Below are 25,787 nucleotides of genomic sequence, written 5' to 3'. Positions count from 1 at the left end.
AAGGCTCTCTTCACCTTCTGCACCTCATAATGACCCTGGGTCCATACTCCCAGAAGGATAAAGAATAGGAAAGCTATCAGGGGAGGGGATGGGATATGGAGTTCTGGTGGTGGGAATTGTGAAGTTGTACCCCTCTTATCCTATGCTTTTGTCAGTGTTTCTTTTTTTTTTTAATTTTAACTTTGTATTTATTTATTTAATTTATTCCCTTTTGTTGCCCTTGTTGTAGTTATTGATGTCATCGTTGTTGGATAGGACAGAGAGAAATGGAGAGAGGAGGGGAAGACAGAGAGGGCGAGAGAAAGATAGACACCTGCAGATCTGTTTCACCACCTGTGAAATGACTCCTCTGCAGGTGGGGAGCCAGGGCTTGAACCGGGATCCTTATGCCGGTCCTTGTGCTTTGCGCCACCTGCGCTTAACCCGCTGCACTACCAGCCGACTCCCCAGCATTTCCTTTTTATAAATATTTTAAAAAGTGTTAAAAAAGAAAGGTTCTCTTTTAAAAATAAAGCTTATGATTCAGTTTTTTAAATAAATCATCCATAACTTGAGTGTTTTGTGTATTTTGGACTCAGAGTTTCCTCATGACACACATTCCTTTGCCAAGGTGCATTCCTGTCATAATCTCAACGTTTATATAAGTTGTGGAATCAAGAGAATCAGCTGGTCAGGGTGACCTATGATAACACACTGGCATTGTGTATTCAAGTCTATTTATTACCCATTGGCTTTTTTGACTGTACACAAGTTTACTAAAAGAAATCATTTTAATAAGAGTGATATGTATAGATAATAAAGGTCAGTTGATTGCAAAATGTCTTTTTTTGCAAAGCCTGAAATAGACCTTATTATTATTTTTTTTCTCCTCCTATACCATTTATGAGTGAATACTCATTATACTAATTACTTACTTGGGTTATTTATTTACTTAACTTATCTTGCTGCCAGGACTTTTTGTGCCTGTGTAATTCCACTATTCCTGCAAACACTGCCCACCCCATCCCATCTCAGAGAGAGAGAGAGAGAGAGAGAGAGAGAGGTGAGAAGAGATGCACCACAGCCCCACTCCACCACTCTACCATACTTGAAGCTTGCATCTGTGCACAGTACTACAGACTCACTCCAGTCTAGGTCCTTGTGCTAGGTAAAGTGTGTACTCTTACCCTGCTAGGTGAGCCATTTCCTGGCTCCAGATTTTTAATTTATCCATTTTTTTTTTAAGCATCCTTCCTTCTTTTTCAACTGAATGTAACAATATTTTGTTATTCTTGCTCATGCAGTCACACATTATGGGTAATACCATGAAGCAATGGTATTCCATTTTTCTCCCCTACAGCTTAATATTTCTCAGAATGTTGCAGGATGGAGAATAGTTGTGTTTGGGGAATACATATCCTAAAAGTTAAAGAAAAATGAATTCCTAAAATCAGTCTACTGAATCTTTGTTTCAGCTTAAATATTTAAACTTTCTTGACAGGAAACTCCAAAAGGAGTTTCCAAAGGGGGAAAGAAAGGGCTAGTGATCTTCCTGATGGCAAATTACTAGCTAGTTGGTTTGAGATCCAGAAGTGACTTAAGGTTGAGTCCCTAAAATATCAAAGAAGAGGAAATAGAGCCAGTCCTAGGAGAAAGAGTCATATGGCTTTAGAAACTGGATTGAGAAAAATGATCCTGTGAAGAAAAGAAAAGTTTTCGAGCGTGGGATAGGCATTGTAGGAAGTTGTACATCTTCTCAATCTGTATTGCTTAAAGAAAGTATTAGACTTGCTTCTTCAGAGTATTTAGAAATATTTAAACAGCTCCTTGCTATTGTCAAGAACTTAACTAATTAGAAACTTGGTTTTAAAGTTTCTTCCTTTGAAATTTAAATTTATCTTAAAGGGCCAACAGATACCTACCATGTACATCTTACTGGGATTGATACTTACCTTTTTTCTGCATGACTATTACCTTGTTGAAATAACTTTATTTTTATTTTTAAAAAATATTTATTAATTTATTCCCTTTTTTTACCCTTGTTTTGTTGTTGTAGTTATTATTGTTGTTGTTATTGATGTCGTCATTGTTGGATAGGACAGAGAGAAAATGGAGAGAGGAGGGGAAGACAGAGAAGGGAGAGAAAGATAGACACCTACAGACCTGCTTCACCGCCTGTGAAGCGACACCCCTGCAGGTGGGGAGCCAGGGGCTCGAACCGGCATCCTTAACTGGCATCCAACTGGTCCTTGCGCTTTGTGCCATGTGCACTTAACCTGCTGCGCTGCTCCCCGACTTCTGAAATAACTTGTAATTGTAAAAGACGTGGAGAAAACATTTTGAAATAGAGGAAATGTCTAAAGACTTTATCAGAAGAATAATTGTAATAGGTTTTTCTCAAAAACGTTATTGCCAACATTTATTGAAGATTTTTCATATTCTAGGTACCATACTAACAAAATACTGATTCAATCCTCAACAGTCCTAGAACTTCGATACTAATGTTTTAATTCTCATTTTCTAGATAAGAAGCAGACTTTCAGAGGTTAAATACATTGCCTAGGATTACACAGCTAATGACTAGCACATTCTAGGGTCTGCTTCAGCCGATATGGTTCCATTTCCATAAGATAGGAAGCCATGGATTAGGAAGACATTCTGTGGAGAAAAATTATTTCAACTGGAATATGTTAAACATGAGAGGTTATGAGAAATCCAGCCAGGGATTTCAGAAGATAGTGGATTCAAGGGCACAACTAGTCTATATGTTGAGTTAGGGAGAAACCTGGCATTACCAGTCGTGGTAAGCATTATAGGAACATGAATTTTGCTTTATCCTGTGAGTCTCAGTAGGAACATCATCAGATTAAGTAGAGTGCCTTATGGTTCCATTAGATATGTTGGATGAGATTGAGTTTCTTTCTTTCTTTTTTTAAATTTGTTATTGGATAAAGACAGGGAGAAATTGAGAGAGAAGGGGGAGATAGAGAGGAAGAGAGACAGAGAGACACCTGCAGACCTGCTTCACCGCCTGTGAAGGGACTCCCCTGCAGGTGGGGAGCCGTGGCTCGAACCGGGATCCTTAAGCTGGTCCTTGCGCTTTGTGCCACGTGCACTTTATCCGCTGCGCTACTGCCCGACTCCCTGAGATTGAGTTTCTAAAGTGATAAAAAGTTCTAGAACTCAAAACATGTTTCTCTTTCCTCAAAAACTGCTAATGGTATTAATAACAGCAGAATATTTAACTTGAAACTGGCTAATGAGCTTTGATTTCAGAAGTGTAAATAGAACCATAATTCATGATCTAGAAAAATGTTCCTCCCCTTGGCAATAACTTAACTACCAACTTCATGTTATCTCTTTCCCTCATCCCATCTTCCAAGTTTGTTCAGTAGATCTTAGCTAGTCTTATAATGAGAATCACATGACAATTTGTAATTAAACAGTGGAAATGAAATGTTCTATTGTGTTGCTTCTGACCCAGTCTTATTTTTTCTTTCAATATCTGATTAAAGGCACTACAAATTTAAAGCTTTGTAAACTCCCTTTTATTTAGGAATTGCTACTCACAAGTGTATGAAAAACTGTAAAGTTTGCAAAATGTTTTACATGGTGTTCTAAATATCATCTGTCAGAGTAGGAACATGTGCTAGCTACAGCAATATGTTAAATAAAGCAAAGAAGGAATTTTCTCTGCATCACTTTCCAAACTCTCTGTACTGTAAGTTCAGATCGACTTGAATGAAATAAGGAGGATGGGGACACACAGATGCATTTCACCAGGATCAGCAGCTACTCTGGTCTGGCTGCCCAGAGTTCTCTTTCAGAAAGACCTCACCATTTTGATGCTGGTCTTATACAATAAGAACAGAGGCCTTGTTTATCCTGCGGTATATCTAGCATCTCAAATAATATTGGGCACAGAATAGGATAGGAGTTCATTCTTAAGTTCATTCTTAAGTTACTATTCTTATTCCATGCATAAAGGTATAGAGGGGATTTCTGGGGTTTACTAGGGTGAAGTCATTTGCCTCTGCTTGGGAGCTGCTGACAGAGAGACACACAGAGCGTGGGTCTATGACTTTGAGGTTCATAACCTTGATTGAGCTGAAAAGAGAAGTATCTTACCACTCTTGGCATATATGTGATTACAGTTTTAATCTATATGAAAAAAATCTTTATTTTTTAATAGTTAAAATTTCATTAATTAACTTATTTATTTTTTTATAAAGTCAGAAATTGACAGGGAAGAAGAGGGAGGCAGAGAGGGAGAGATAGAGACACCTGTAGCACTGCTTCACCACTCATGAAGGCCCCCTAGAGGTGAGGACAGAGGGCTAAAAATCTGCATCCTCGCACACTGTAACGTGCCCACTCAGCCAGGTGCGCCACCACTAGCCCCTGAAAATTTTATTTTTATAAATGAAATGTAATGTGATGGTGGCATTTTTCTAAACTATTTTTCCCTTGGTGTTTTAAGTTAATGTTTTTATGAATGAATTCTAATAGGCTTTCTATTTATCTCATCTTTAATTTGAAAAGTCAAGATGGAATCATGGTAGTGTCTGCAACTTGGTGTCCGGAAGGTGGCAGGACATAAAGTGAGATAAAATGGTTAATGAACTGGAATAAAAAGTAGGAATAGAGCAGATGAGATTCGGGAATTTATGGTGGAAGAAAGCTAGAAAGGTCATTTTAGGCATGTTTCTAGGGGCCCACGGCTATGGTAGTTTTTACTTGAGTTTGATAACTAACATGAAGTTGGATAAAAATATTGTATTTACTGGTGACTGTAAAACATTAACCCCCCAATAAAGGAAAAAACGTGTTTTAAAAAAAGGTTTATCCTGGTCTGGGAGGTGGCGCAGTGATAAAGCTTTGGACTCTCAAGCATGAGGTCCTGAGTTCGATTCCCAGCAGCACATGTGCCAGAGTGATGTCTGGTTCTTTCTCTTTCCTGTCTTTCTCATAAATAAATAATAAAATCTTTTTTAAAAGGTTTATTTTCAGAAAAAAATTATAAAGGGGAAAATATTTTCTGAGAATATGGTCTCAGAGTAAAGGGCTAGAAAGTTGGGTTAGGGAAGAGAGTAGCTTCTATTCTTGGAAAAAAAAAAAAAACCTCTGTGGATAGAATTAACTGTGTACCTCCATCCACCTGACCCAGGACATATGTATTTATATATATTTAGCACAAGAGCCTGTGTGACCTCTGAGTCCTTTAATTATATAGCGGTATCTCTATAGCTGCTAGTGTGGATAAAGAAGGTCAGAAGTGACAGGAATGAATTTAGAAGAAAAAAAAATCTTACATATGGTGTGTGTGTGTGTTTTCAATCTTTCTTTTAAAATTCTTAGATAAAGAGAGAGAGACACCTGCAGCCTTCATTCACCTCTCTTGAAGCTTCCCACCCTGTAGGTGGGGGCTGGGACTCAAACTCGGGGTCCTTGCACATTGTAACATGTGTCCCTGTTGTGTGTTATTTAAGGAATGAAATGTAGACATAGTTGTATGATGGACTTTAGACTATTCGTATAACGTTCAGAACTACTCCGTGGATCTTCCGAGTCTTTAGAATACAACATCTTTATATTTGCTGTTTTTGACGGTGCTGGACAGGTTACGTGACAGTTCTTCCTTTCAGAGATCAACTCCCAATTAGAACTTCTCCTTTGCTAACCACATTCTTTTCTTTTCTTTCTTTTATCTTTTCTTTTTAAAATTTTTTTTGTTTAATATTTATTCTCTTTTGTTGCCCTTGTTGTTTTATTGTTGTAGTTACTGTTGTCGTTGTTGGATAGGACAGAGAGAAATGGAGAGAGGAGGGGAGGATAGAGGGGGTAGAGAAAGATAGACACCTGCAGACCTGCTTCACCGCCTGTGAAGCGACCCCCTGCAAGTGGGGAGCCGGGGGCTCCAATAGGGATCCTTACGCCTGTCCTTGACCCGCTGCTCTTCTCCTTTTTTTTTTTTTTTTGCCTCCAGGGTTATCGCTGGGGCTAGCGTGCCTGCGCTCGAATCCACTGTTCCTGGAGGCCACCTTTTCCCTTTTGTTTATCGTTATTATTGTTGTTGGATAGGATATAGAGAAATGGAGAGACATGGGGAAGATAGAGAGAGGGAGAGAAAGACACCTGCAGACCTTCTTCACCACTCATAAAGCGACCCCCCTTCAGGTGGAGAGCTGGAGGCTCGAACTGGGATCCTTATGCTGGTCCTTGCACGTTGGGCCATGTAACTTAACCCGCGGCCCTACCGCCGGATCCCCGCCAACCACGTTCTTTTCTTGCCTCTTCCCTTGGTCTTATACACTGTTCTTAGTCTTTCTGTTTTACCCTTTCTTCCCAGTCTTAAACTGATGAGAATGATTTTTTCCCCTAGTGGTGACTATTATTAAGGCATTGGTTGGAATTCTGAGATGATGCAGACACCCTTGGTTTTTCTGAAAGACGTGGTGTATTGCATGAGCAAAAGGACGTGGAGGTCATGGGATACAAGTTTAAATCTGTCTCTGATATCTCACTTGAAGAATTAAAGGAAACCTCACAACGGAACAGATATGTAATGCCTCTGTAAGAAATGGTGCTACTTAGAAGGGATTTTTCAATTCTGTGAATAATGTTGGAACAACTTGTGGCATTGTTTAGTTTGTTCTATCCTGTATGTATAAAGATGGCATTGCATGTACTCACTCTTGATGAGATGAAATTAACAATGGAAATATTTCCATCTTTCACTCCTACCCAAAACCTGTTTTCTTCTTTTTCCAACTCTGAAAGCTTTCTGTCTGCTGGTTGACTACTGCTGCCACCTAGTGTCTACAAATAAAGTTGCAGTGGGTTTCCCTTCCCTAAAAAATGTGCAACTTTTTCTTTTGTAGTTTATGAAAATAACTATTTTGAGAGCAACAGTTGTTAATTTTTTTTTTACCTGAGCACTTACCAGCTGTGGCTTATGGTGGTGCTGGAGATGGAACCCGTGACTTCAGAGCCTCAGGGATAAGAGTTTCTTTGCATACTATTTACTCCTGCCCTTTCCCCATCTACTCTTAAATAGCAGAGCTCTGATTTGGGATTGTGGGTAGCATAGATTCCCCAAGCAGAAGTCCAGCTGAAAGAATTTAAAGATCCTAATCCCCAGGACACAATGACATTATCAATATATCCACCCTATTTGGACACCCCCAAAACCCCCAATGAAACCAGACTCAGTGCTCTGTAATATCTGTCTTGAATACTTTTTCCCTATGTATAATTTCAACTATAAAAGCACTGTCTTTATACATGATACTATTTATTTCTCTGGCTTAAAATTCTTAGCTTTGAACATGTTTTCCGTTAGAGCAATGCTAAAGAGATGTTCACATTTTCACTGTGTGATAAGCTTCAGTGATTTTTCTTTTGCTCAATTAGCCAAGACATTTCTGAAGACATTCTGTTAATGCAGCCTTAATCAGCGTCATATCCCTGCCGACTTAGTTATTGATGAATGTTCTTAACTTTTTTTTTTTTTTTTTTTAACACCAGAGCACTGCTCAACTCTAGCTTATGGTGGTGCAGGGGATTGAACCTGGGACTATGGAAGCTCAGGCATGAGAATCTCTCTGCATGACCATTATGCTATCTACCCCTGCCTAGAACTTTATAATCTTCACTGTTGTAAGACTGCTGCTTACAAAGTTCCCATATTTAATGTATGTGTGACAAATATTTGGATACATACGCAAGCTCTCAGTTTAGAGGTGAAGAACCTTAAGTGTGTATTATATGTTCTTGATTCCAGTATGTATTATTTTTGCAGTGCTTGGGATCAGACTCAAAAATCTTCATTTCTTTTTAAGAAATATTTTTATTTATTATTAGATATAGACAAAGGAAAATTGAAGGGGGGAGATGGAGAGGGAGAGAGACAGAGAGATACCTTCAGCACTGTTTGACCACTTGTGAAGCTTCCCCTCTGCAGATGGGGACAAGGGGGTTGAGCTTGAATTCTTGTACACTGTAATGTGTGCACTTAGCCAGGTGTGCCACTACCTGGCCCCTTAAAGCAACGCATACACAGCATATACTTTACAACTCACTGAGCCACACCCCAACTTCCGTATTTATTTAATTTATTTATTTACTTAATTTTTGATAGAAGGTGAGTTTGAGAGAGACAGAAAAGCAGAGACACCTGCAGTGCTGTTCCATCATTCTTGAAATGTACCTCCGATAGGACACTGAGGACTGGGAGATTGAACCTGGGTATTCACACACAGTAATGTGTGTTCTCTACTGAGTGCACCCCTGGCTCCCAGTCTCCAGGATGTTTTTTTCTTTCTTTCTTTTTAAACCAGACCTGGGCGGGGGGTGGTTAAAAGCATTACGATCGGGAGTCAGGGTACGCAGCAGGTTAAGTGCACGTGGCGCAAAGCGCAAGGACAAGTGTAATGATCCCGGTTGGAGCCCCTGGCTCCCCACCTGCAAGGAAGTCACTTCACAGGCAATGAAGCAGGTCTGCAGGTGTCTTATCTTTCTCTTCCCCTTTCTGTCTTCCCCCTGTCTCTCCATTTCTCTCTGTCTTATCCAACAATGACAACATCAATAACAACAACTATAATAACTACAATATTAAACAAGGGCAACAAAAGGGAACAAATAAGTAAATATTTAAAAATTTAAAAAATAAAAGCATTATAATCACACAAGTCAAAATTTCTTTCATCATTTTGAACATCCCTGTGGGCTAGAAGGAAACAGGAATGGAGGAACTTTTCTAGATATGAGTAAAGAGAGATTAGAGTTCATTACAGTTAAAAAGTACACAATGAGCTTTTAAAATCTTGAAGTGTGTTACAATTAGGGGAAAAACCCTTTCCTTGAAGATCCTTTTTTTAAAAAAAAAAGGTTTTAGTATCTTTATTTGCTAGAGACAGACAGAAATTGAGAGGAAGGGGGAGATAGACCCCTGCAGCACTGCTTCACCACTTGTGAGGCTTTCCTCCTGCAGGTGGGGGGTGGGGGGGCTTGTACCCAGGTCTTTGCACATTGTAACATGTGCTCAACTAGTTGCACCACCACCCAGGCCCTCCTTGAAGATTCTTTTAAAAAAAATATATATATATGTATATATATGTATGTATATATTATATATATGTTGTTGAGCCAGATGTTGTGCGCGGGCTGCGGAGAAGAGAGAGGGGGTCCGGAGCGAACAGGAAACACAAATCTTTATTTGCGCTGGCACCTCAGAGTTAGGTGCTGGAGAAGCAGGTTGGGCCACGTGGAGGTAGCGAAAATGGCCGCCTCACACAGTAACCTTTCCTGCGTCTGAACACCGGAGTGAAGCGCTGGCAAGAGAGAGAGGTGCGGAAGAAGAAGGGCTTTTATAGGAGCAGCTTTCACGAGAATGGGAAGGGGGAGGAATAACCATAGCACTCCAGGATAGGATGATAACTCTCGTGAGAATGGGAAGGGGGAGGAGTAACCAAAGCACTCTGGATATCATCGCGTGGATATAGACAATGCCCTGAGGGCATAACATGGTGGAACAGGCACTCCGAGAATGTCCCAACTTTCGCGGGAACTAGCAGTAGCCTGAGGAGACAACATGGCAGATGTGACTGCATCGGCATAATTTCCCAGCATATATACATATTATTGGATAGAGACAGAGAGAAATTGAGGAGAGAGGAAGATAAAGAGGGAGAGACACCTGTAGCCCTGCTTCACCACTTGTGAAGCTTTCCCCCTGCAGGTGGGGACCAGGGGCTTGAACCTGGGTCCTGGCACACTTTCTTCTTCTTCTAGCGTTTGCCCTTCTTCCATAGCCAGTCAACAGCGTCAGGTTGAAAGCTGTCAGGAGCTGCTTGTTGCTAGCTTTGAAAGTGACTAGGATCCATGTGGATTCAGTCGGCTAGGAAGGATCGTCAGTTTCCCCAATGAATGGGTACTCACGGGATGCACCACAAGAAGGTCGATCCAATGCATCCCACTAATGTGTGCACACACTGTAATGTGTGCACTTAACCAGGTGTTCCACCACCGCCTAGCCCCATCCTCTTCAAGATTCTTTATCTGAAACCTACCTTCTAAAAAATATTGTATGGGAGCCAGGTGGTGGCACAGCTGGTTGAGTGCACATGTTACAGTGTTCAAGGACCTGCTTTGGAGCCCACAGCCCCTACCTGCAGGGGGAAAGCTTCACAAGTGGTGAAGCAGGGCTGTGGGTGTCTCTCTGTCTCTCTCCTTCTCTATCACCCCCTTCCCTCTTTTCTTAACATTTTTAAAAATATTTATTTATTTTCCCTTTTGTTGCCCTTTTTTTATTGTTGTAGTTATTGTTGTTATTGATGTCGTCATTGTTAGATAGGACAGAGAGAAATGGAGAGAGGAGGGGAAGACAGGGGGGGAATAAATATAGACACCTGCAAACCTGTTTCACCACCTGTGACGTGACTCCCCTACAGGTGGGAAGCTGGGGCCTCAAACTGGGCCCCTTCCCTCTTGATTTTTGACTGTCTCTATCCAAATAAATAAATAAATAAATAATAGTACATGGTGTAAAGCACAAGGACTGGCATAAAGAACCTGATTCGAGTCCTTGGCTCCCACCCTGCAGGGGGAGTCACTTCACAAGCAGTGAAGCAGGTCTGCAGGTGTCTATCTTTCTCTCCCCCTCTCTCTCTTCCCCATCTCTCTCCACTTCTCTCTGTCCTATTCAACAACAACGACATCGATAACAACAATAATAACTACAACAATAAAACAACAAGGGCAACAAAAGGGAAAAGGTGGCCTCCAGGAGCAATGAATTCGTAGTGCAGGCACCGAACCCCAGCAATAACCCTGGAGGCAAAAAAAAAAAAATTAAAATAGGATAATTTAAAAAATATATTGTGTGTATTGCACTTAATGTTATGACTGTTGCTTTTTCTCTGAGTTACACCTCTAGTTATTTATAACCCAGTAACTCAAATGGTTAAAGTTATGAGAGCAGAGAGCCTCATTTTCAACTGTTGCCAGCTGGGTTGCTTCCAGGTTTTGGCTATTACAAATTGTGCTGCTATGAACATAGGCATATACAAATCTTTTTGGATGGGTGTGTTGGGTTCCTTAGGATTTATTCTCAGAAGAGGAATTCCAGGGGCATTGGGCAGGTCCACTTCTAGAGTTTTCCAGACTGCTCTCCAAAAGGGTTGAATCAATTGACATTCCCACAAGCAGTGCAGGAGGGTTCCTTTGACCCCACAACCTCTCCAGCATTTGTTGCTGCTACCTTTTCTGATGTATGACATTCTCACAGGAGTGGAGAGGTATCTCACTGTTGTCTTTATTTGCATATCTCTGACAATCAATCACTTGGAGCATTTTCTCATGTTTGTTGGATCTCTTTTGGATGTCTGATATTTTGAAATTTTAAGGTCTAGTGAAGGGTTAAGTGATAGCCACAAATAATTATTACACAAATTCAAAGACAGATGTAAGTCCTTTGGGCAGGGGTGGGTGATAGGTATAAGAGGGCTGAGTGTAGGGGGAGGCGTTTGACCTGAATACACATGGATAGATTTTGGACAGGAAAGTGTCTGAATGGTCACTTATGCTATAAGCTGTATTTTATGCCATTATATGTGTCATTATATTTAGTCTTGATATCTCTCATAATGCTATTTGAGTCATCCTCTGAATAATACAGTTGGCCAGCTCATGATCTTGTTTTATTTCAGTGAATAATGTGGGAATGTCATATGAGTACCCCGAATACTTCTTGGATATTCCTGACTTGGACAATGTAAGTTTTTCTCTGTATGTGGTAGTAATAAGATGAATGTATGATGCAGGCAAGGTGGTATAATGATTCAGACTGTGTAATTCACTCCCAACTACCTGAGGCCCACACACTGGTTCTTCTACTAAGTAAGTAAGTTACCATGGGAGTAAACTAAACCAGACTCTTGTTTCTTTGGCCAAAAAAAAAAAAAAAAAAAAAAAAATGGGGGCACTTCATAGAGATGTCAGAAGAAGTGAATGAGAAAATGACCTTGTTTATATGGAACCAGGTTCAATAATAACTCTAGTGTTAATCTTTTTACTAGTATTACTCAAAGCATCGGTTTAAAATATCAGAATTCTAAATATCATTTAAAAATTTGTAAATATGCTAACATACAGCAATATGGTTGATTCAGTAAACTAGATCTACAAAAGTGAAAACTAAGTCCTTAATATGTGCAGAATTTTTATTAAAAGTAGAGGTAGAATGTACTTAAAGGAATGTGTAAAAATCTAATAGTTGGGTTGGGTAGTGTCACACCCAGTTGGGCACACATATTAGAATGCATGAGGACCCGGGTTCAAGCTCCCAGTCTCCATCTTTGATGGAAAAGCTTGGGGACATGTGAAGTATCGATTTCATTCTATCTTTATTAAATAAGTAAACTAAATAACTAAATAAAACATTAATAAAAATAAAAAGTTGTTGGAAATCTCCAACACAGTGTTCAGATTTATTTTAGATTTAGTAAGTCCTTTTCCATACAAATTTACTTGCACTTAAGCTTTGGCTTTTTATTATTATTATTATTATTTATTTTCCCTTTTGTTTCACTTGTTTTTTTGTAGTTATTGTTGATGATGATGTCATCGTTGTTGGATAGGACAGAGAGAAATGGAGAGAGGAGGGGGAGAGAAAGACACCTGCAGACCTGTTTCACTGCTTGTAAAGTGACTCCCCTGCAGGTGGGGAGCCAGGGGCTCCAACCAGGATCCTTACGCACATCCTTACTCCGGTCCTTGGGCTTTGCACCATGTACGTTTAACCCACTGCGCTACTGCCCCCCCCCCCAACTTTGGCTTTTTCATACTAGCATGAATTGATGCTTGTGGTTGAAATGTAATATAATACTGCCAGTAAAGTGCAATCTTCTTCACCCCAACTCCTGTCCTTTTCCAAGTTTCTAATGAGGGACGTTGAGAGCTTGTTTGGAAGTTCTAGCAGGGGAGCGTAGCTACTCCTATACCCTCAACCAAAGACGGGTCCTCTCTATTCAGGGAAAGCAGTCCTCTTGGACTGAGCTAGCTTTGGGATGGTCATCCATGGAGCAGTGAGGGAAGAAGGGGACACCTTCCTAGCCAGCCAGATTAGTCAAATCAACCCTGGCAATCAGTGGGATGACCGACAGCCAGATCACCCTCACATCCTAAGATGCATCTCCATAAATTGTGTGTGTGTGGGGGGGTTCTTTCATAAAGAAGCTTATGTAAAAATCATCAATTTTCTTTGCAGACTATCAAGAAACTGATAAATATTAATGTCCTATCTGTTTGTAAGGTAAGAAACTTCTTTATAACTTTATCATATTTTTAATCTTTTTTTTTTTTTCCATTTAAAACACTGAACCTTTGATCCATGCTTGTTTTGATATGGGCACATGTCTTATAAAATGATCTCTTTCTTTCTGTCGTTGGGAAACTGGAAGAACTGCATGTCAAACAGATGTCTGGATCGTTCTTGCTTTTAACAGCTGAACACTTATTAAGTGCTTCCTATGTGCAAACACTAGGGCCACACAAATGGAGACTGAAGATTTGATTATGACAAAGTTTTCATCGACATACGATTTTATCACTGAGAAATTATTTCCATTTCAGATCCCCTGTGTACATGTGCTAGAATGAGTTAAATGTTTTGGCAAAGCATTGTGTGGGGAATCTGGGACTAGACTGTAATGACAGTGATTCTTATTAGCACCCCTAAAAGCCACTCTACTTTCTAGTTGCCAAGTGTGTATTGTAGCCATGCCACTTGCGTATGCTCACAAAGGACAGTGTGGCTGGAATAGGCTAGAAAGAAAAACAGCCAGCAAACAAGAGCATCTGAGAACCACTTTCCTTACCTGTGGGCAGTGACTGCAGTAAGTTACCATACCGCAATTGTTCATCCCAAGGCAGTAGAAAACATTGCCTCAGTCAGACTTTCTGTAGATTCTATGAAATATTGGAAACATTTGAGCAAACTGTTAGAAAGCCATATCCATTTTCCATACGTTTTTTTTTTTTTTCTATCTTTCTCTTTTTGGATGATGGATGAGTGCACTGTTTCATCATTTATGGTGTTCTATTTTGCTTTTGTCTTTTTTGCTTTTATGCGGTGCTGGGATTGAAATCAGGGATTTACACATTGTGAGGCATACACTTTCCTCCTGAGCCAAGTCTGCAACTCTCAAGGACCCCCTAAATAGTTTATTTAAGGAAATAATGAGGTATTAATAAAAAAATGGAATCAACCAGATAAAATAAGAACTTTATTATTTTTTTACCATGGAGTACTCTTCGTGTCCTTTGCTGTGAATATTTAAGGAAAAGTTCTCATGTTTTCATGTCCTGAGAGAGTATAACTTTTTTTTAATGTTTATTTATTTATTAGTGAGAAAATAGGAGGAGAGAGAGAGATAGAACCAGATATCACTCTGGTACATGTGCTGCCAGGATTGAACTTGGCACCTCATGCTTGAAAATCCAATGCTTTATCCATTGTGTCACCTCCCAGACCACAAGAGTTGATTTCAAGTCCAAGGACCCTAAAATTTGATTCTTCATCAAGTTTTTCATATGTGGCTGTGTCTGTCTGACTCTCTCTCTCTCTCTCTGTGTGTGTGTGTGTGTGTGTGTGTGTGTGTGTTTGTGTGTGGATACACTGCAAGGTTATCTCTGGGGCTCAGTTCATAAATGATGAATTAACTCCTCCTGGCGGTCATTTTCCCCCCCTTTCATTCCATTTTAGTGGAGAGGACACAGAAATTGAGAGGGGAGGAGGAGGATAGGAGACACCAGCAGATCTGCTTCACTACTTCGAAGCTTCTCCCCTGCAGGTGGGAAGTGGAGGCTTGAACCTGTCCTTTCACATGTGCTTAGCCTGACGGACCACCACTTTGAAATTCTTTAATTTGGTTTTTATATTTTAGGTAAACCAGCTCTACCACAGTGAAAGTTAGGTAGCTGGGTGGTGGCTCACTTGATTAAGCACACATATCAATCACCAAAGTGAAAGTTACATCCTTGAGACAAGCATAGCACAAGCATTTTTATTTAAAGGCATCTCGCATCAAATGAAAAACTACTTGCATAGTGACAGATTTATGAAACAAATCTGCTGTGTACCTTTTTCCATTGTTATTACTAAGGCTTTTTTTTTTTTTTAAACTTCTATAAGACTTAGCCTGAATGACATTAAACTAGTAACAGGTGGATCTGTGAGTAGATCTGAAACAAGATTCCACGCACAGAAATGATTGATTTAAAACATATTTAGGTGAGTCGGGCAGTAGAACAGCAGGTTAAGCGCAGGTGGCACAAAGCTCAAGGACCAGCGTAAGGATCCTGGTTCAAGACCCTGGCTCCCCACCTGTAGGGGAGTCGCTTCATAAGCGGTGAGGCAGGCCTGCAGGTGTCTTTCTCTCCCCCTATGTTTTCCCCTTCTCTCTCCATTTCTCTCTGTCCTATTGACAACATCAATAACAACAACAATAATAAATACAACAATGATAAAAACAACAAGGGCAACAAAAGGGAATAAATAAATATTTAAAAAAAACATGTTTAGGGGAGTCAGGCAGTAGCACAGCGGGTTAAGTGCAGGTGGTGCAAAATGCAAGGACCAGCGTTAAGGATCCCGGTTCGAGCCCCTGGCTCCCTGCCTGCATGGGAGTTTCTTCACAAGTGGTGAGGCAGGTCTGCAGGTGTCTGTCTTTCTCTCCCCCTCTCTGTCTTCCCCTCCTCTCTCTATTTCTCTCTGTCCTATCCAACAACAACGACATCAATAACAACAACAATAACTATAACAATAATGAAAAACAAGGGCAACAAAAGGGAAATTAAGTAAATATAAAAAAAAAAGAACATGTTTAGAAGGCCTGCAGATGATTCCCCTGGTAGAATACACCTATTACCATGCATCCAGATATGGGTTTCCTGGATCATCATTTGGGAGTACTTGCAGCAGGGAAGCTTCACTAGCAGTGGAGTTCTTCAGTATCCCTTATATCTGTCTATTCTTTTCTTTCTTTCTTTCTTTCTTTCTTTCTTTCTTTCTTTCTTTCTTTCTTTCTTTCTTTCTTTCCTTCCTTCCTTCCTTCCTTCCTTCCTTCCTTCCTTCCTTCCTTCCTTTCTTTCTTTCTTCTCTTTCTTTCTTTCTTTCTTTCTTTCTTATCCACTACTGAGAAACATAGGAGAAGCAAACCAGATATAACTCTGGTACATGTGCTGCCAGGCACTGAACCCGGGACCTCATGCTTGAGAGTCCCACGCTTCATCCACTGCGCCACCTCCTGGACCACATGTCTCTCCTTTTCTGTTGCTCCCTCTTCTTCTTCTTCTTCTAGCGTTTGCCCTGTTACTCCCTCTGTAACTCACCCTCTACCTGGAAGAAAGAAAAATAAGGGGGGGGGGTGTATGGCTGCTGGGAGCAGTGGAGTCATGAGGTGATTGAGACCCTAGTAATAGTACTGTTGGCAATACAGAAAAATTCAAAAAGGAAGCAAGGAAACCAAAACAAGAAAGAAAAAGAGAAAGAAAGAAAGAAAGAAAGCCAGAACAACCATGGTTAAGTGACCAGGTTGCAGTGCAATGGTTAGAACACTGACTCTCAATTATGAGGTCCTGAGTTTTATCATCAGCATCACGCGTGACAGAGTGATGCTCTCGTTCTCTCTTTCTCATAAATGAATGAATGATTAAAATCTCGGCAAAATACACTCATTTTCCAGTAAACTTATGAAATTAAATAACTACCGTTTATTTAAGATAGGACCTTGATCTAGCTTCATTAATTTCTTACTTTGTGTTTTTTTTTTTTTTTTTTGCCCGTGAGTTAAGGATGGCAATTCTCATTACCTCATGGAGTGGTTTTGAGAAGTCAAATAATAAACGAAGATGTCTTAGGATTATGTTTGGACCCTTTTAAGGGCTCTGAGAGGTAGTCAGAAACTGAGAGGAAGGGTGAGATACCTGCTTTACCACTAGCAAAGCTTTCACCCTGCAAGTGGGGACCAGGGGCTTGAACGCCCGTCCTTGCACATTTTGACATGTGCACTTAACCAGGTGTGCCACCATCCAGTCCCCAGTGACTTTTTTCCCCCCTAACTTATAAATGGTAAACACTTTTAAGAAATATGTACAAATATGACTTTATTTTTAATTAGGCTTTTTTTCCCTATCCTGCTTTGTGTTTTTGCCTTTCAAAATTTATTGAAACCTCTTTTGATCATCTTTTTTTTTTTTTAACAATTTTAAAAAATATTTATTTTCCCTTTTGTTGCCCTTGTTGTCCTAGTACTTGTTGTTGTTATTGATGTCGTCGTTGTTAGATAGGACCGAGAGAAATGGAGAGAGGAGGGGAAGACAGAGAGGGGGAGAGAAAGATAGACACCTGCAGACCTGCCTCACAGCTTGTGAAGCGACTCCCCTACAGGTGGGGAGCAGGGGACTTGAACTGGGTTCCTTAAGCCAGTCCTTGCGCTTTGCGCCACGTGGGCTTAACTCGCTATGTTATCGCCCGACTCTGATCATCTTCTCTAATACATTTGAACACATGCTTAGAAATTACAAATGCTTAAGCTATATTAGCTTGTGATATATGGCATTAGTTATGAAAAATATAGTAATGAATTTAAATCTTACTATACAACTAACTAATTCTAGCTGCACATGACCCTGACAATTTTTAACTCACATTCAATAAACTGTGTACGATTTTTATTGGGAGTCGGCTGGTAGGTAGCGCAGCAAGGCCCGGTGTAAGGAACCCTGTTTGAGCCCCTGGCTCCTCACCTGCAGGGGAGTCACTTCACAGGCAGTGAAGCAGGTCTGCAGGTGTCTTTCTCTCCCCCTCTCTGTCTTCCCCTCCTTGCTCCATTTCTCTCGGTCCTGTCCAACAACAACAGCATCAACAACAGCAAGAACAACTACAGCAATAAAACACCAAGGGCAATAAAAGGCAACAAATAAATAAATTCATCTTTTTAAAAAGATTTTTATTTAGATACATTATTATTTTCTCCTATGGTCCCTTGTGTCTTCAGTACTTATGTGTTTGTCCTCTTGTGATGTAAATTCATGATCTCCTCTGCTGCCCTAAATATGCATTTTTGGGGCTGGCAGTCTACAGAATACTAATGATAAAACGCCAGGTCCCTACCCTTGATCTGGGAGACCTCTCAGCTTGCTCTGCTCATGGCCATTCACTGCAGCCTTCTATCTGCATCTGAGTGCAGACAAACAAGTGCTGTTCTCGACCCCCTTGTGCTCCTTATTCAAGAAGGGGGGGGGTGTCCTACTAAGTGTGGACAGACAACAAAAATCTAGTTTCCCTGTAGCAAAGCTTTAATATCTTTATAAATAGTGATGACATTGCAATAAAGTACTAGTCCTAAGTTGTAAGAAATTACAAAGTGTTTCTCCTACCTCTTCATTCTTCTTTTACTTTCCTTTTTCTGTACGTTGGCATTGCAGACTTGTCCCCAAGAAATGCGTTAAGTGAAGATAAATGCTAACTTGTTAAGCATATGTTGTGTACAGTAGTAAATGGAATTGTCACCTTTGGAAGAACTGAATCTATGCTCAAATTTTGCACATTAAAACACCCCTTTTCTACTCCCCTCCTTTTGGGTTAGTCTAATCCCATTTACAGATCATTCAAAGGGTTTGTTGTTTAAAATATTTAATTAAGCCTAATCATTATCTTTTAAATTATCTTTAGTGTAAACATGACTTTTCCTGGACCATGGTGATGTCCACATTTTGCAGAAAAACAATTCAGGGGACTGGGTGGTGGCACACCTCGTTGAATACACCTGTTAAAATGCCAGGGTCTCGGTTTCCAGCCCGGGGCTCCCACCTGCAGGGGCAAAGTTTTGCAAGTGGTGAAGCAGTGCTGCTGCAGGTGACTCTGTCTCTCCCTTCCCATCTCCCTCTACCGTCTCAATTTCTGGCTACCTCTATCCAATAAATAAATATAATGAAAAATTAAATAAAATAAAGAAAAATGATTCAGAACTCTTAATTTATTCACTATGGAATTAATCACAACAGGAGAACAGCCAGTTATTTATATTGTCTTTCACTGAAGGTGGGATCAGTGTAGTAGCCATCTGTGTGACACTGTAGACTTGGGACCACCCAGTTCTGAAAATAATGTGATTCCAGCTGTGAGGGACAAGCACTGTGCAATGGTTGACCAGAAGACCAGAAAAGTTAGGTCTTCTTCTTGGTGTCTTTCTCCCCCCCCCTCTGTTTTCCCCTCCTCTCTCCATTTCTCTCTGTCCTATCCAACAGCGACAACACCAGTAACAATAGCAACAATAAAAACAACAAGGCCAACAAAAGGGGAAATAAATAAATATAATAATAAAAAAAGGGAGTCGGGTGGTAGCGCAGCGGGTTAAGCGCACGTGGCACAAAGTGCAAGGACCGGCATAAGGATCCCGGTTCAAGCCCCCAGCTCCCCACCTGCAGGGTAGTCGCTTCACAGGTGATGAAGCAAGTCTGCAGGTGTCTATCTTTCTCTCCCCCTCTGTTTTCCCTTCCTCTCTCCATTTCTCTGTCCTATCCAACAACGACAACATCAATAACAATAGCAACAATAAAAACAAGGACAGCAAAAGGGAAAATAAATAAATATAATTAAAAAAAAGTTAGTTAGAATATGATTGTTCAGGAACTTGGGTACACACACCAGAGGATGGAAAGCCATAGGAAGGGCTAAAGTTGAATCAAGTTGTGATCTGATCTATATTTTCAAAAAGCAGTTCAGTGGCAGAGTGCCACGGCAGTATGTGGTTTATGATATATGTGTTTGTCGTACTTATACTGAAGAAAAGGCATTCACCTTGGTGCGATTTTACGGGTGACCCTCCGAGGACTAGCCTCTTTTGTGCTGTTGTGATTTGCTATATGGCATATTTTGATGAATTATACCTATTGTCCTTTAGTTGTCTGGACCATTTTGCCAGAGCCAGGGCTGCATTTTCAATAGCAAAGGCTATTTGGAGCCCAGGGGTAACTTAACAGAAGATGAAAATCGGTCTGGCTCTAGAAGCTTACAAGACCTTATGGTGACGGGACTTGAGGGAAGCTGGATATGGTTATCAACAGCCTCATGGCACAAGAAATGGAACGAAATGGGCATTTACATAGAACAAAGAGAATAACCTCTTGTCACTACCCCCGGCAGTCTTTTTTTAAAATATATATTTATTTTCCCTTTTGTTGCCCTTGTTGTTTTTTCATTGTTGTTGTAGTTATTATTGTTGTTGTTACTGATGTCATCGTTGTTGGATAGGACAGAGAGAAATGGAGAGAGGAGGGGAAGACAGAGAGGGGGAGAGAAAGATAGACACTGCAGATCTGCTTCACTGCCTGTGAAGCAACTCCCTGCAGGTGGGGAGCCGGGGCTCGAACCGGGATCCTTACATTGGTCCTTGTGCTTTGAGCCATGTGCACTTAACCCGCTGCGCTACTACTGGACTCCCCAGTCTTTTGATTTATCACCTCAGGAAACCATGTGATAAGGGATGATTGACTGAGGAGTCTGCCAAGGAAGACTGGAGACGACATGCTTTCCCCCTTGGGGCTTCTTCCCCCAGTTAGGAAGTACTTGCTGAGTAGGACCCCAGCGTTATGTTATAAGCCTTGCGCTACACTGAGGATTGAAAGGCTTGTCTTTATGCCCCTTTACATCGGAAATTATTGCTCAATCCTTTATCAATAAGTCAGATGATTACTTAACTACAATGAGCATCAGTTCCACACTCCATCTCATAGAGGAATAATAAAAGTGAGATGTCCTAACCAAGAGAATTATAGGTTATCACCCGGTGTTTTGGTGGTGAGCGTACAGAAGTATATTGGGGAATAAATATTAACCAGAGTTGATTATGGATTCCTGATGTTTGAATCATAGAGTCCTGTTTAGCTCTCCTGGGCCATTGGCTCTCCAGCTCACTCTGATTATTTCACTTTTCACCTTATCCGATAATTCTCTTCTCAGTGACTTTGACTGGATTTTCCCATTACCAAGATAAGACTCAGTTGAGGCTACCTCAGTTTAGAAATGATGTTGCCTATTTTCACTCTCTCTCTTTCTCTCAATATATATTTATTTATTGGAGGGAGTGGGGGAGAGCATCACTCTGGCACATGTGATGCCAGGGATAGAACTTGGGACATTCGGGGCCAAGCGGTGGTACAGCCGGTTAAGCATACATAACACGAGAATCTGGGCTTGAGCTCCTACTTGTAGGGGGTCTTCATCATGAGTGGTGAAACAGGTCTGCAGCAGGTGTCTCTTTTTCTCTCCCTCTCTATCTCTGCTCCCCTTCTCAATTTTTTTTCTTTCCTGTCAAACTAACAATAGTAATAATAATAATGATGATGATGATGATGATAAAAGGTTGCTGGGAACTTTATTTGTCCTACAGGCACTCAGCCCCAATGATAACCCTGATGGAAAAATAGAGAAAAAAAAAAAAAGGCACTCAGGACATCATGCTTGAAAGTCTATCACTTTATCCACTGCACTACTTCCTATGTTACTCCTTTTCCAGTTTTGCCGTTAAATCCTTCAGGGCTAAAATTAACTTTGTTGTGGCTACCTGTAGACTAGTTAAATGTCAAGGGGAAAAGACTGAGATGGAAATTTGGTTTGCAAGTCAGCTATAAAGCTGAGCTTTTGAGAACCAATCTTGCATGCTTGAGGCTCTATAGGCTCCAGGCTCAATCTATAGCATGACTGTATGTCCCAGTTGATCAGTGCTCTGCTATCTGACCCTTAAAAAGATGAATAGAATTAATCTATATGGAAGAAAGCAAGGTGGCAAGTTCATCAGATATAAATTTAAAGAACGATCCGACTAACTAGGACCTTTTCCTTGTAATTTCTGATGTTCTGTGACTTAGTCTAAGATAATCACCTTCCAACCAGAAATGGCAGGGTTTAGAGATAATTAAACTTCTAGATATTGAATCACACTCTTCTAAAATAGTTTTGGTTTCATGCCTGGAGGGGTTTCCATCTCAGAATACCAAGAGAACGTGCAAATGAAATTGTCATACTGTTCTTGAACACTATTAGAGAAATCATGGGAAATGGAGAAAGATCACAGTTCCAGAGGCAGCTACATGCTAAGGCAGTTCCATACCAAGGCCCACATCGATCCCACGGAAAATTCTAAAACAGATGTTGTTGATATTGTTTGCTTCTGATTTGAGATCACTTGTTTTAACATCAGCCAGATTTGAAGTTGACTTTTGTGTCTAGATCGAACTATCGCTCAATTCCTTTAATGATAGTTTGAGGGCCTTCAGATGCAGTCCTAAACAGCATTATCTGAATTTCCTGCAGCATCTACCTAAGAATGGGAAGGCCCTTCATTTTGGGGGGTAGCATTGGACCCTGAAACTGTTACTGTTACTGGGCTTGGCGAATAAGGTAGACTTCTTCACAGGGGAGTGGCGTTGCCTGCAGTTGAACCCTTAGGGAAATTCCAAGTCACCATTCTGACAAGGCAGGTTTAGCCCAATCTTCTTTATTACTTTTCTTATAGCAGAGGCGGCAGTGGATGGGGGTGGAAGTTTGGCCCTAAATGGAAAGTATTAACAGCTTCCATTTACAGGGAAGGTACCACTCAGGGCTGCTTGGGAGGAAGAGCCTCAAGCAGAGTTATTTTCTAATTCTTTCCTCACTCAATATTCAAAGTGGGAACCTGAACTCATGCAAAGGAAAGATGCTTAGTATAGAGAAGGGAAGCATAATTTGTCCCTCCCTCCCTCCCTCCCTCCCTTTTCTCTTCCCTTCCCTCCCTCTCTTCCTGCCCTCCTGATAAAGACCAATTAATTTTACCCCCTAAGTATTTTTCAGATCAACTCACTTCTTTTCACCCCCAGTGATTTCTTTCACATTCAAAATCCCTGAATTTCTCAGTAGGAATCATTAGAATTAGCATAACTAGGACAGTTTTCTTTTTTTAAAAGTATTTATTTTGAGAGAGAGAGAGAGAGAGAGAGAGAGGAGAGAGAGAGAGAAACCAAGAGCATCTCTTCTAGCACTTGTGGTGCTGGGACTTAAATCTGGGTCTCCACATATGCAAGTAGAGTAGATGAACCACCTCCCAAGCTGCTCACCAGTTTTCTTTGTTTATCTAAACTATCTCCCACCAATTCAGTCTTTGTACTGTAGCCCAAACATTATCTTACACTGGATTACATCATACCACTGTGAAAGGCCTTTAATGATTTCTTCATTCTTTCTAGTCCAGAATCTTTATTATAACCTGGGCTGACTTATAGGGTAGGACCCACCTGACATTTTCATCTCGAGTCTCTCTCTCTCTCCCTCCCTCTCTTCAGAATGATTTCATTTTTGAATTGAATGTTCATTCTCTTAGGTAGTTCTCTCTCCACAGAAGACTTCCACATCTCCCCTTTACCACAAGCACACACAGCATCATGTGTCAGTTATGAGGTACATAGCCAAGTAGCCGCCAAATGATGGCAGTCCTTCTGTGTAGCCAAGGTGTGGGGTGGACTATACCTGTAGAGACAGAATGACTACACTCTCTCATGGTCCCACAACAACGAAATCACCTAGCAATGCCTTGCATTGTCATTTGGCAATGCCCGAAACTCTGCTCATCTCTCAGTCCTCAGAGTGTAATTTAGGAATGGGGTGAATAGGAAAACCTTCCCGATTCCTCCAGTCTAGATTAATTAGATTTTTCAACAACATAGTGACATGATGTCTTATTTTTCTGTGTAGAGTCTCTCTACAGATTGCAAGTCAGATGAAGGCTGATAACCATGTCCTCCTTGTTTTCTGCTATTTCTTAGCTCCAGGCTTTACATAGAGCATTTTGAATTAAAAAAAAAATGGATTAGAGAATATTACAGTTTTGGTTCTTTTTCCTAGAGAATTACATACTTGTTGAATGTGGCCTGAGAAGGCTGAACTTGGGTCAATTGTTAACCCTTATTTGTGAAACATCCCTTTCTGATTCCTAGCCAGTAATTGCAAATGTCTGAATTGGATCTCCTTCTGCCCCCAACATATTTTTGTGAACCTGAGCAGTGTTTTCAAAACTGAAAAATTTTAAATCTTTTGTACCCAAATGTCAAGCCTTTCTTGAGCAAACAAAAATGAAAATGGGGTGACACAGACCTGAACTGCTGTTATTTGGCAATGAGTGACCAGAGCTGAGTAGCCACTGAGATGCTAAGTATCACAGCACTCAGACCGTGCTTGCTTTTGAAAGGGAACCTTTTTCTTCTATATATTCAATGTATACCCTCAAACAGAAGGGCATAATATTATGTCCCACCAGTGGGGCAGATGACAAATATTTGGATGAACAGATGAGTGGGAAAAGCACAGGAAAAGCATCCAGCTTTATCCCTTTCCTTCTCTCCTTCTTTCCTCCTCCCTCCCTCCCTCTCTCTCCTCCTTCCTTTCTCTCTTTCTCCATTTCTCTCTCTCTCTCTCTCTTTCTTTCTTTCTTTCTTCCTTTCTTTCTTTCCATGGATTTGTACCAGTAGGGGGAGTACTCTAGACTCTTGATTCTGTGATCTAATCATATTTAATTTAGGGATTATGCAAAGAATTTATACTCTCTCTCTCCCCTAAGAATTTGATTTAACAACACTAGGAAAATAAAAAATTAGGGGCCAGGCAGTGGCGCCCCTTATTAAGCACTCACATTACAGTGCTTAAGGAGTCAGGTTCAACCCCTTGGTCCCACCTGCAGGGGGAAAGCTTCACATGTGGTGAAGCAGGGCTGCAGGTGACTTATCTCTCTCCCTATCTCCCCCTCCCCTTTCAATTTTTCTGTCTATCCAATAGTAAATAAACAAATATTTTTAAAAAGGAAAGTAATAAATAAATTATAGGAACATAAGATTTTTAAAAAATATTTATTTCCTTTTGTTGCCCTTGTTTTACTGTTGTAGTTATTATTGTTATTGTTATTGATGTCATCGTTGTTGGATAAGACAGAGAGAAATGGAGAGGGGAGGGGAAGACAGAGAGGTGGAGAGAAAGACAGACACCTGCATACCTGCTTCACTGCCTGTGAAGCCACTCCCCTGCAGGTGGGGAGCTGGGGGCTCAAACGGGGATCCTTACACCAGTCCTTGTGCTTTGCACCATGTGCACTTAACCTGCTGTGCTACCGCCCGACTCCCGGAACATATGATCTTAACCACTGATCCCTACCCAACACTTTTATTCCTGGTGGCCATTTTTTTCCCCTGTTTTTTCTTTCCTCTTTCTTTCTTTCTTTCTTTCTTTCTTTCTTTCTTTCTTTCTTTCTTTCTTTCTTTCTGTTTTTTAGATAGAACAGAGAGAAATTGAGAGAGGATGGGGAGATATATAGAAAGATAGACATCTTGCATACCTGCTTCACCCCTCATGAGTGGACCACCTGCAGTGGGGCCTGGGGAGGTGGGGCTGGAACTCAGGTCCTTGAGCTTGGTAATTTGTGCAGTTAACCAACACTTTTCTGCATGGACACATTCCAAGTTAGTATCTAGGGTCCTTTAATTCATTTTGAAAGTAGCTATTATGATCGCCCTAAATTTCTCCAAGTTATTAGGTACATTTAGCCCCTGGGGCAGGGGTAGAGAAATTGGTTGGTCTGGTTCTGCCAAAACAACCTGAGCTTTTTTCAGAACAGCTTTAAGTGCTCATTTTTAAGTTGATAATTTTATATAGCCTGGGAATAAGTTACAAATATCCAAATGGGTGGTCTGGAAGGTGGCTCAGTGGATAAGGCATTGCACCC

The 25,787-nt window shown here is 40.7% G+C and overlaps 1 protein-coding gene across 2 annotated transcripts in view; it reads left to right on the top strand.

Moving 5' to 3' along the window:
* HSD17B12 (hydroxysteroid 17-beta dehydrogenase 12) overlaps positions 1-25,787 on the top strand; it is a 168,229-nt gene that overhangs the window by 104,629 nt on the left and 37,813 nt on the right. For both annotated transcript variants that reach the window (XM_060176569.1, XM_007531506.3), the window contains 2 exons: positions 11,688-11,752; positions 13,247-13,291. In XM_060176569.1, the coding sequence (XP_060032552.1) occupies positions 11,688-11,752; positions 13,247-13,291 (110 nt within the window). The remainder of the gene's footprint in view (positions 1-11,687; positions 11,753-13,246; positions 13,292-25,787) is intronic.

The sequence above is a fragment of the Erinaceus europaeus genome, chromosome 17, assembly GCF_950295315.1.
Source record: "Erinaceus europaeus chromosome 17, mEriEur2.1, whole genome shotgun sequence".
Taxonomy (NCBI): Eukaryota; Metazoa; Chordata; class Mammalia; order Eulipotyphla; family Erinaceidae; genus Erinaceus; species Erinaceus europaeus.
The sequence above is the reverse complement of the archived record's forward strand: the minus strand, read 5'-3'. Positions and strand labels throughout refer to the sequence as shown.